Source organism: Mobula hypostoma, chromosome 13, assembly GCF_963921235.1.
Source record: "Mobula hypostoma chromosome 13, sMobHyp1.1, whole genome shotgun sequence".
NCBI classification, from domain to species: domain Eukaryota; kingdom Metazoa; phylum Chordata; class Chondrichthyes; order Myliobatiformes; family Myliobatidae; genus Mobula; species Mobula hypostoma.
This window is the reverse complement of record NC_086109.1, coordinates 85,297,525-85,310,103: the sequence shown is the minus strand read 5'-3', so window position 1 is coordinate 85,310,103 and position 12,579 is coordinate 85,297,525. Positions and strand designations below refer to the sequence as shown.

General features: G+C 41.0%; 1 protein-coding gene across 4 annotated transcripts in view; it reads left to right on the top strand.

Moving 5' to 3' along the window:
• Nucleotides 1-11,057, top strand: part of wdr93 (WD repeat domain 93) — a 70,701-nt gene extending 59,644 nt beyond the window's left edge. For all 4 annotated transcript variants that reach the window (XM_063066104.1, XM_063066102.1, XM_063066103.1 and 1 more), the window contains 2 exons: nt 7,635-7,809; nt 9,222-11,057. In XM_063066104.1, coding sequence (XP_062922174.1) covers nt 7,635-7,809; nt 9,222-9,339 — 293 coding nt within the window. In that variant the 3' untranslated portion in view covers nt 9,340-11,057. The remainder of the gene's footprint in view (nt 1-7,634; nt 7,810-9,221) is intronic.
• The last annotated feature ends 1,522 nt before the right edge of the window (nt 11,058-12,579 follow it).

Here is a 12,579-nt window from a genome sequence, read left to right as displayed (position 1 = left end):
CACCTTTTCCAAAGCTTCGATGTCCTTCCTACATTGGAGGTGACCAAATATTAGAAATTAGAGTAAATTTGTAATACAATATTTACCTTTCTGGTTTAGAGCTTCTGACCTGAACAGTGTATGTTTCAAACAGCTGTGGCACAAATAAAATACACATATATAATGTGATTGACTGGTAATATCAAAAGTTTGAATTGTACGCAGAGAAATGCAAACCTCATGATCGTGCTTGATACCAGTTCCGATGAAAGTTTGTCATCCTGCTGCATTAACAGTTTATTCTCTCCACAACAATTCTCTGTACTACCATCAGGAACTACTACCACTACTAGGTCAGGTCAGGGCTTTGCCTTGCTACTGGTACCACGTAGCCCAGTACTACTTGTCTCGGGTTGGATTGTCGGCAACTCAACTGGCACGCCCCCAGTGCACTTCGGTTAACCAGGGAGGAGGGTATGTAGGCACCCAGCAGGACTAAAAATAAAACCTGTCAAAGGGTGGATGAACTCTTTGTGAGTCAACGGCCACCTACTGTCTGTGTGAGGAGTGGCGCGCCACACAGTCTATCATTTCGCGCCTTGTAAGGCATAAAATCATCAGGAAGTAGGTACAGAAACCTGAAAGCACACGCTCGATGATTCAGGAACAGCTTCTTCGCTTCTGCCATATGATTTCTGAATGGACATCGTACCTATACTCACTACCTCACTACATTTTTATTTCCTATTTTTTGCACTACTTATTTAATTTAACTATTTTATATATTACTGTAATCCACAGTTTTTTCTTCTCTCAGTTATCATGCATTGCATTGTACTGCTGCCACAACGTCAACAAATTTCACAACATATGCTCGTGATATTAAATCTGATTCAATTCTGCATGATCTGAGTGCTTCCAGCATTCACTGTCTATAGAAAGTTGGTAACTCATAGTGCAACTACAGTGCAACAGAAGAGAGACTGAAACTAGTGTAAATCGAAGATGAATGTCAGGAAAATTACACACGATTTAGGTCTGATAGCTTACTTTATGTCTGCTTTTGTTGTTTTCTAATCACCATTTAAATACTACAGTAGAAGTATTTTTGAGGATGTGACTGAAGACATTGATGAAGGTAGAGCAGTAGATGTAGTGTATATCAATTTCAGCAAGGCATTTGATAAGGTACCCCATGCAAGGCTTATTAAGAAAGTAAGGAGGCATGGGATCCAAGGGGACCTTGCTTTGTGGATCCAGAATTGGTTTGCTCACAGGAGGCAAAGAGTGGTTGTAGACGGGTCATATTCTGCATGGAGGTCGGTGACCAGTGGTGTGCCTCAGAGATCTGTTCTGGGACCCCTACTCTTTGTGATTTTTGTAAATGACCTGAATGAGGAAGTGGAGGGATGGGTTAGTAAATTTGCTGATGACACAAAGGTTGGCGGTGTTGTGGATAGTGTGGAGGGCTGTCAGAGGTTACAGCGGGACAACAATAGGATGCAAAACGGGGCTGAGAAGTGGCAGATGGAGTTCAACCCAGGTAAGTGTGAGGTGGTTCATTTTGGTAGGTCAAATATGATGGCGGAATATAGTATTAATGGTAAGACTCTTGGCAGTGTGGGAGATCAGAGGGATCTTGGGGTCCGAGTCCATAGGACACTCAAAGCTGCTACGCAGGTTGACTCTGTGGTTAAGGAGGCATACGGTCTTCATCAACCGTGGAATTGAGTTCAAGAGCCGAGAGATAATGTTACAGCTTTATAGGACCCTGGTCAGACCCCACTTGGAGTACTGTGCTCAGTTCTGGTCACCTCACTACAGGAAGGATATGGAAACTATAGAAAGGGTGCAGAGGAGATTTACGAGGATGTTGCCTAGATTGGGGAGCATGCCTTATGAGAATAGATTGAGTGACTCCGCCTTTTCTCCTTGGAGCAGCGGAGAATGAGAGGTGACCTGATAAAGGTGTATAAGATGATGAGGGGCATTGATCATGTGGATAGTCAGAGGCTTTTTCCCGGGGCTGAAATGGCTATCAGGAGAGGGCACAGTTTTAAGATGATTGGAAGTAGGTACAGAGGAGATGTCAGGGGTAAGTCTTTTTTTACGCAGAGTGGTGAGTGCGTGGAATGGGCTGCCTGCAACAGTGGTGGAGGCAGCTACGACAGGGTCTTTTAAGAGACTCCTGGATAGGTACATGGAGCTTAGAGAAATAGAGGACAATGTGTAACCTTAGGTTTCTAAGTAAGTATATGTTCGGCACAGCATTGTGGGCCAAAGGGCCTGTATTGTGCTGTAGGTTTTCTATGTTTCTATGTTCTAGAAGCTTAGAATATTGTTGTAGGACTTCCAGGTTGTTTCTGTGGAATTTATGATTCTGTTCAAAACTGTACCGTAACACTGTAGCATAATACACGGTAGCTCAGTGGTTAGCATAACGCTTTATTGCCACAGCTATGAGATTGGAGTTCAATTCCCACTGTTATCCCTATTCTTGTTTAGAAACATAGAAAACCTACAGCACAATACAGGCCCTTTGGCCCACAATGCTGTGTCAAACATGTACTTACTTTAGAAACTACCTACGGTTACCCAAAGCCCTCTATTTTTCTAAGCTCCATGTACCTATCCAAGAGTCTCTTAAAAGACCCTATCGTATCCACACCCCTTCTCACCCCTTCTCTTCTTACCTGCCCATCACCTCCCTCTGGTGTTCCTCCCCTTTCCCTTTCTTCCACGGTCTACTGTCCTTCCCTACCAGGTTCCCCCTTCTCCAGCCCTTTATCTCTTTCACCTATCAACTTCCCAGCTCTTTACTTCATCCCCTCCCGCCTCCCTGTTTCACCTACCACCTGCCACCTTGTACTTCTTTCTCCCCTACCCCCACTTTCTTACTCCGACTCCTCTTTCTTTCCAATCCTGATGAACGGTCGGCCCGAAACATTGACTATTAACTCTTTTCCGGAGATGCTGCCTGACCTGCTGAGTTCCTCCAGCATTTTTTAGGTGTGGCTTTGGATTTCCAGCATCTGCAGATTTTCTTGTGATTGCTAAAAATAAGAAGTTTGTACGTTCTCCCCATGACTGCATGGGTTTCTTCTAGGTGCCCTGGTCTCCTTCCACATTGCAAAAGATGGGGAGTTAGGGAGAGAAAATTGTGTGTATGCTATATTGGTGTTGGAAGCATGGCAACAATACATCCAGCACATCCCACACTCTGCCGGCCATCGACTCGGAACAATGCATTTCACTGATGTGATATAAATGTGACAAATAGAGCTAACTTTTTTCATCTTGTAATTCCTGCAAACTGCTTTCAAATAGATTTACTGCTTAAATACCTGCAGCGAAGATGCATTCTCTTTAGATTCCCCTTCCTTTATATAACAGTTTGAACTGTCTGACTTTTCCTTTTCTAAGTTTTCCTCCTCTTGACAATGCCAGTGGCTTTAATTTAGCAAAAAAAACAGTTCAACATCTATCAGACCAATTCTGTACTCAGTGAACTTTTCCAAAGGTAATGTCCTATCTTGTAGAATTACAACACAACCAGCAAAAACATCCAGCAAGTGGCCTAATGGTTGCTTTCATTTGTGATGTGCCCTTGTTAGTAGTGAATTTATTTCAGATATGTAAGAAGTTAAGAGAGGTTAACATCTGGATCACTGAACTCCAATGTGTTGATTGCATGCAATCACTCAGTACATATCAACATCACAATTTCCCTGATCTGTATGATTTTGCAGGCATTACGTACATGGAATCAAAGTCAGGTTTAATATCATTGACATATGTTGTGAAAATAGTTGTGTTGTGGCAGCAGTACAGTGCAATATATAAAACTCCATGTTCTAACCTCTAGAGCAGGGGTTCCTAACTTGGGGTCCACGGACTTCTTGCTTAATAGTATTGGTCTGTGGCATTCAGAAGGTTGGGAACTCCTACTTTAGAGACACATTTCATTTTGTATGAACATCATTTCCTGTACATAAGCTTTTATATAATTTCCTGCATGGGTTAATTTTGATTTGATTTGAAACACATGGTGGAAAGACATCCATCTCCATCCTGTGAAGCACACAGTGGAAAGATTGGAAAGATATTCATTTCCATCCTCTAACTGGTCTTGAAATAACAATATCTATGAGTTCTAAGTTTTTGTTAATATTGGTAGACACTTAGTAGATATATTTTGGAGTATTATATTTATCATTATTTTGATATCATTGCACCATGAATTTCCTCTTGTTTGAAATAATTCAGAAAATGTGTGGGTCAGGTTGGTTGATTGTTAGGTTGAGTTTTGTTCTCTGATCTTGGCAATTTATTTGCAAATGTTTCGTCACCTTATGAGGAGACATCATCAGTATGCTGTTAATTGTGGTGTGTCCTCCAAAAGCATGGCCTTTATATATTTATCAATCAGCCACTTGGTCATCGTTATGGACATCAGTTTTGATGCAGGAAAGAAATCTCATCATTAATCGGTTACGTGGTGAACTTCATGCATTGTTGTCTGGAATTTTGCCCGTATTGGCTCATAAATAGGATCAAGGTCTACATGTTTCTTTACAGAATTGTTTGCAGAAAACCATGCTCCTAGGAATTTTCTTACATGCCGAGTGTTTGCTTGTATCATGACTTTTGTTAGAACATAGAACATGGAATAGTACAGCACAGTACAGGCCCTTCGGCCCACAATGTTGTGCCGACCCTCAAACCCTGCCTGCCATATAAGCCCCCACCTTAGATTCCTCCATATACCTGTCTAGTAGTCTCTTAAACTTCACTAGTGTATCTGCCTCCACCACTGACTCAGGCAGTGCATTCCACGCACCAACCACTCTCTGAGTAAAAAACCTTCCTCTAATATCCTCCTTGAACTTCCCACCCCTTACCTTAAAGCCATGTCCTCTTGTATTGAGCAGTGGTGCCCTGGGGAAGAGGTGCTGGCTATCCACTCTATCTATTCCTCTTATTATCTTGTACACCTCTATCATGTCTTCTCTCATCCTCCTCTCCAAAGAGTAAAGCCCTAGCTCCCTTAATCTCTGATCATAATGCATACTCTTTAAACCAGACAGCATCCTGATAAATCTCCTCTGTACCTTTTTCAATGCTTCCACATCCTTCCTATAGTGAGGTGACCAGAACTGGACACAGTACTCCAAGTATGGCCTAACCAGAGTTTTATAGAGCTGCATCATTACATCGCGACACTTAAACTCTATCCCTTGACTTATGAAAGCTAACACCCCATAAGCTTTCTTAACTACCCTATCTACCTGTGAGGCAACTTTCAGGGATCTGTGGACATGTACCCCAAGATCCCTCTGCTCCTCCACAGTACCAAGCATCCTGCCATTTACTGTGTACTCTGCCTTGGAGTTTGTCCTTCCAAAGTGTACCACCTCACACTTCTCCGTGTTGAACTCCATCTGCCACTTCTCAGCCCACTGTTTACAGGGCATAGTTATGAAGTATTGTATGCATGTATTACCTTGGTTAACACCAGTTATGAGAATAATCAGCAGTATTAGTGTATTCAGGCATGTGTATTTAATTTAATACATATCTTATTTAGATTTCTGCAGTTTCACACATTAGAGATCTCATTAAAAATCCCAAAGAAAGCTTCCATTTCGGGTGATTTTTGAGAAGATGTTTAACTCACTGCATGGCTGTGTACGTATTGTTACGAGAATACACATAAAATTAAGATGTTTGCTGGCCTGGGCTAGCATCAGTGGCATCAGCAGTTGGTCTGCCACCTGCCCTCAGGGGAAGGAGAGATAAGGAACAATGGAGCAGCGTCTGGAGATGTGTAATGAAGGGACGTGGGAGAGAGAGAGCTGTCTGAAGCGGCTCCCCCTTTGAACCCTGAACTGTTTGAAGTGATGGACAGGCGATACCCCAGCAGGGGGATAAAAAGGGACAGGTTCGCTAAGACAGACACACACACCACCCGAGGTAACGAGACCCTGGAAGCGGTGCGCCTCTCACGAGTGGGTGAGAAGTATCAGACAACGACCAGGGTGGAAAGGTACGATCAGCGGGAACCCGGTGTGTGTCCGCCCTTGCCTGGGTGCCGGGTTCACTGCAGAGGATCGACCGCATCTGGAGGAGGGGTCACAGTCGGTGACCTCAGGTGACATCACCAAGGACCCGCCCAAAAAGTTGCTTGTGAGCCAACCCGCCGGTCTGTGAGTGAAGCAGTGTTCTGAATGATCAGTTGTTCCTGTTCTATCTCTCTCTTCCCCCACCTTGTCCATCGCCATGGCAACGATTACTGCGAACTGAACTTTGAATCACTTTGAAATTTGGTCATTTACCCCTAGACAACGATAGAGCTTGATTGATGCTGTTATCTTAATTCTGTGCACATGTGTGGTTAACATTGCTGAACTGTTGCATTTATTATCCTTTCGATTACTGTGTTGCTTGTTTCTTTAATAAAACTTTCTTAGTTCTAGTAATCCAGACTCCAACTGAGTGATCCATTTCTGCTGGTTTGGCAACCCAGTTACGGGGTACGTAACAATATGTACTGCAAGGACACTAGATGACAAATTACAATAAGAAGTATATATATTTTAAAAAATGAAATTAAATAAGTAGTGCAAAAAGGGAGCCAAAAATATTGAGGTGGTATTCATGGGTTGGTTCATTGTCTGTTCCGCAATCTGGTTGAGAAGAGGGAGGAGCTATTTATGTGTGACTTCAAGCTCCCGTATCTGCTCCTTAATGGTAGCAATGGGGTCCTTAATGATGGATATTGCCTTTTTGAGGCATTGACTTTTGAAGGTATCTTCAATGCTAGTACCCATCATGAAACTGGCTGAGTTTAGAACTTTCTGCAGCTTTTTCTGACTCTTTGCAGTGGTCCCTCCATACCAAATGGTGATACAGCCACACAGAATGCTCTCCACGGCAGACCTGTAGAAATTTATGAGAATCTTTGGTGAGATATAAACCATAAGACCATGAGACAGGAGCAAGATTATGTCACTCAGCCCATCAAGTCTGCTGTGCCATTCCATCATGGCTGAGGATTTACTATCCCTCCCAAACCCATTGTTCTGCCTTCTCCTCATAACATTTGATGCCCTGACTAACGCAAGAACCTATCAGCAAACACTTTGAATATACTTAATAACTTGGCCTCCACAGCTATCTGTGGTAATGAATGCCACAGATCCACCAACCTCTGGCTAAAGAAATTCTTCCTCATTTCTGTTCTAAAGGAATATCCTTCTATTCTGAGGCTCTGCCCTCTGGTCTTACCCTGTCCCACTATAGGAAACCTCTGCACATCTCTCTATCTAAACCTTTCAATATTCAATATTTGATAGGCTTCAATGAGATCCCCCTCATTCTTCTAAACTCCAGTGAGTGGAGGCCCAGAGCCACATTAACCCTTTCATTTCTGGGATAATTTTCATGAACCTTCTTTGGATTCTGTCCAATGGCACCACATCCTTTCTTATATTGTTTCCTGTTTTACTTGTTGACTCACTAGTGAACTAACCTGAAAAAGCTTCAGCCTCTCCTCAGCACATTTAAGTTGTAGAGCTAAAGACACTTCAAATCAGTACCTTGAATAGTGCCTACAATTCTATCAGTATTTAGCTTGAATTTTCATTTTGCTGCAGGAGATAAAAGCATAAGCAAAGAGACCCCAGACTCAGAGGAGAGCAGCAGTTTGTTATTTGCCTTCTCCTTGCTTTCTTTTTTTCCACTGGATGTGTGCACAAAGAAGAAAGATCCTCCACAGCCTCCCACACCAACTACTTGGGAACTGAGATGTGAACAGTTTCTACAGGAAAGGTAAGCGTTTTACTTTGTGTACAAAGTTGCACCTAACACAACATTTTGATAATAGATGAGACTACTCTTTAAGGATTGTTGAGAAATAAGGCAAACTTGTTTAGGAAATAGGATAGCAAGTAAGGATATAAAGGCTCTTCAACTCTGAACCACCATGAAGGGCTATCGTGCCTAACTGGTGACTTATTTCTATATCAATGTGTTTTAAGCTCCTATGATACTTTTAGTTTACAAAAAAACCCCATCAATCTCAGACTTACAGCAAGGAGGCAGGGGAATGGGGTTGTGAGGAAAAATAAACCAGCCATGATCAAATGGTGGAGCAGACTAGATGGGCTGAATGGCCCAATGCTGCTCTCATGACTTGTGGTCTTAAAATTCACCTAACATTACCTAATATTTGTGAAAGTGACTTGCAAATTCCTGCCATATAATATTCTGGTAAATCTGCATAACATTCCCACCAAGGTCAAATGAACATTTCTTGGTATTGATCACTCTCTGCTAGGTACATCTAAGTAGGCTCAGTATAATTATGGTACATCTTCTACCTTTCTAGTCCTCTTAATATTAAAAATTAACTTTATTTAATTCTCTTTTCTTGAAGGGTAATCAAGGTAGGGTATGAGATCATAGTTACTGACTATTCCATAACCACACAAATGTTTCTGCTCAATACCTGCATGCAGTCAGAATAAACATTGGCAGATAGAAATCTAAAATTGATTACACCAGGAAGTGCATGTTGAACATTTTACATATGGCACACATACAAATTTTTAAAGTCTTTATGGGAATATTAAAACAATTACACGAACGTTCTGACTGCCTGAAGGTATTTTCCTAGTCCTCCTAAAAAAAAAAGATTGCATGTACTGGTGATGGTATTGGGAACAGACTTAGTCTAATAGACGTTATGTTATGCAGGCCAGTAGTGGTATTTTTGAATAAATTGTAAACAAAGGCTAGCACCCGCTCCTTCATGGACACTAACCTATCATCATTGAGGACATCTTCAAACAGTGATGCCTCAAAAAGACAGGATATATTATTGAGGACCCCCATCACCCAGGAGATGCTCTCTTCTGATTACTACCATCAGAGTAGAGATATAGGAGCTTGAAGACATACACTCAATGCTTTAGGAACAGCTTCTTCCCCTCCGCCATCATATTTCTAAATGGACAATGAAGCAACCCATAACCACTATCTCACTATTTTTGCTCTCTTTTTTCACTTTCTTTAATGTAATTTTTAAATATATATTTCTTATTGAAATTTATCATTTTTAATGTATTGCATTGTACATCTGCCTCATAATAACAACGTTCACAACATATATCAGTGATACTAAACCAGATTCTGATTATGAAATATTTCTATTCGTCTTTTAATTTTTTTTTCCATTCAAGGTTGAATTCAGTGATGAAGAGAAATGAAGATATGACAAAGTGTTGGAATCAGCTTCAGCATCATGCTATGTTATTCGTAAAAGGAGAGAGATCTAAAAAAAGACAGCATGTCCAGTAAGAGAGGTTGCCTCAGAACAATATACCTTCCAGCATGATGGAAGTTTTCTGTTAATTCCTATTTGCTTTGTGACTTCTAAAGTGAAGCTTCAGGTGGGATGTTAAACCAAGACACTTGAAAATAGAGACTACATGGTGTAGAGGAGGGGCAGAAGGAGTTTTTGCTTTCCTTGGCGGTTCTTTGCTTAAAAATACTTCATTATAGTACCAAGAAAACTGTAAATAAAGATACATGAAATGGAAAAATGGAAATAATTATACAAAACTGTACAGTTCTAAAGTTCAAAGTAAATTTATTTTTAAAGTACATATATGTTACCATATCTACCTTGAGATAAGTGACCATGGATCGGAAAGTCTTTGCTATGCATTTGTCAGAGATGCTGTAGATTGTTAGCAGAATTTTCAATGCCGTTGTCTTTGACTTTGATGCTAAAGACCTTTTTTTGATTCCTCTTCCTGTTGGATCATGCCAGGAGTACAATTCACCATCATGCTGGATCATCCAAGCTAATGTTCTCCCACCACTTAACTATTACTGGGAGCCAAAACATTCATTGCTCATGGAAAAAAAGGAAAGGCTGCCGAGCACTCAGCTGAAACAAAAATGGAAAATGACCAATGCCCTTAGGTTAGATAGCATCACTAGAGGGAGAACAACTAATGTAAGAGAACAATGACGTTGCCTCAGAATTGGAAAAACAAAAACAAAGTATGTTTTCTTTCGGAACTGGGAAAGAATAGAAAGAACAGAAGGAATGACTACAGTAAAATGAAGGCTGAAATCCAAACCTGAGATTGATGAATTTAATCTGGATATGCCTGTTTCAGTTTGTTCCTTTATTTCTTTGCTGTCTTTACCTACTTGGTCTTAAAGCAATAGTAACCATGTCAACTTTGGTCTGGGGCACATCACAAGTATTCCCTCTGCTTTCGCCACCCTTCCTTCTTTGTACAACTTAAATTACTTGTTTTCTTACTTTTTCAGTTCTAACAAAGGATTATTGACTTGAAATATTAATTCTGCTTGACCTGCTGAATACTTGCAATGTTTTCTATTTCCAACATCCACAATGTTCTCCTAAAATTCTTGATAGAGAGTTCATTAGGCTGACCTTGGCTTATTGTGTGTAACACACCAATTGTTAACACATGGGAAAAATCGCGCCACTGTCCTCGTTTTCACCAATGATTAACTTAGGTAGAACCAGCAGATTCTTATACCTGTGTCCTTTCTGGGCCAGGAAGCAGCTTTATCTGATACCGCAATAAAGGGCATTGCTGAGAATTAGTACCAGGGTTCTATGTAAATCATTAGAAAAAATGTATGTATTTTTAAAATGGTATGACCAGTTCTGCCATCAGTTAATTGTTTATCCAATGTGCCCTTCCATCTGTCTTTTTGGGCTAATACAGTAATTACCTAAATTGTGCTTGCAAAATTAACTCATTGCTCATTCCCAATCCCCACCTCTGTTCTCACACAAAAAGGCAAACACTGTGTGTTTGGCTAGGACCTCACTCATTTTAGTGTGAGTTGACCCAGTCAGCAATCCACTTGCAGCAAAAGATCTCAGGGGAGCTGGTTTACAAAGGATAGCGCATGCCGGTTCCTAGCAACGCAGTGAGGCTTCTCAACATCACCTCAAGTAGGCAGATAGGTGACCAGGTCAGCATTCAACAGAACTTTCCATCAGTCCCACTACTTATTGAACAGGACGTCAGCACAGGAGTTATTCCAGTAACTGTTGTCAACTGGTTGGACACTCTGACCAATCTTTGTTCAATGCTTTTACCTATCTATCAAAGAAATCCTTTCCAAAAAAATTTAAATAAAATGAGTTTCTATTAAAATTTACCTATATCATAAATTGATTCTCAGCTTTCTGAAGTGACAGGCAATGTACTCTCACTCATGAAGTAATAGAGTAAGAAACAAGCCCTCTATTCCTCTCAGATCACACTGGTGGGAATCATGCACTCATTCGTACTAATCCCATCTTTATCCCTTTTTTTTTATCTGCCCCACATTCCCATCCTTTCCTCCAAGTTTCTACCACTCACCCAGGGAAATGTACAGTAAAGATGAACAACTTGCATTTCCTTGGAATATGGGAGGAAACCAGAAACCTACAGTCACAAGGAGTACTTGCAAACTCCAGCAGCTCAAAGCTGAAAAGTAAATTTATTATCAAGGTACGTAAATGTCACCATATACGTACTGACATTTACAGTAGAACATAACTCAGTGAAAAACTGCACATGTATAAAGATTGACAAATAACTAACATGCAAAAGAAATGAGGACACAGAGACTCTGTGTGTTCCATATGTCTCTGCTGGTAATGCAGCCTCTGCTGGATTTTGTGTAGTAGAAAAATAACCTGTGAAGATGAGATCTGTGTGTTTCAAGTAGTTCATTTCACCATACTTAACTGGTCTAAATATTAGTAACCATGTATTTATAATATTGCTCAATGTCCATGGTGCATCATTTTGCTTAATAATCACTGACAATATCCTAGGCCAGCTGGTTTTTTGAAGCTTTAAATTGTTCTGCCTTGAATGTGAATATCAGAAAAGCACACTGATTCAGAATTCAGTAACTAAAAACACACACAAAATGTTGGAAGAACTCAGTAGGCTAAACAGCATCGAAGGAAAAGAGTAAGCAGTCGACTTTTTAGGCCTGCAAGGACTGTTTTGTTGAGGACAAGAGGAACTCTATCCCTGGTGGGGTGGAAGGAGGATGGAGTGAGGGCAGACGTGCGCAAAATGGAAGCGATGAGGTGAGGGCAGCATTGATGGTGGAGGAAGGAAAGCCCCTTTCTTTGAAGAAGGAGGACATATCATTAGTTCTGGAATGAAAAGCCTCATCCCAAGAGCTGTTGCAGTGAAGATGAAGGATCTGAAAGAAGGGGATGGCATTTTTACAAGCAACAGGGTGGGAAAAGGTATAGACAAGGTAGCTGTGAGAATCATTGGGTTTGTAAAAGATATCAGTAAATAAACTCTCCAGAGATTGAGAAAGGGATGGGAAGTGTCAGAAGTAGATCAGATAAATTTGAGGGCCGTGTGGAAGTTGGAGGCAAAGTTGATGGAGTCAACAAACTCTGCACGGGTGCAGGAAGCAGTCCCAATGCAGTCGTCGATGTAGCATAGGAAAGGTTGGGGAGTGATACTGGTGTAGGCTGGGAACAGAAACTGTTCCACATAACCAACTAAAAGGCAGGCATAGCTG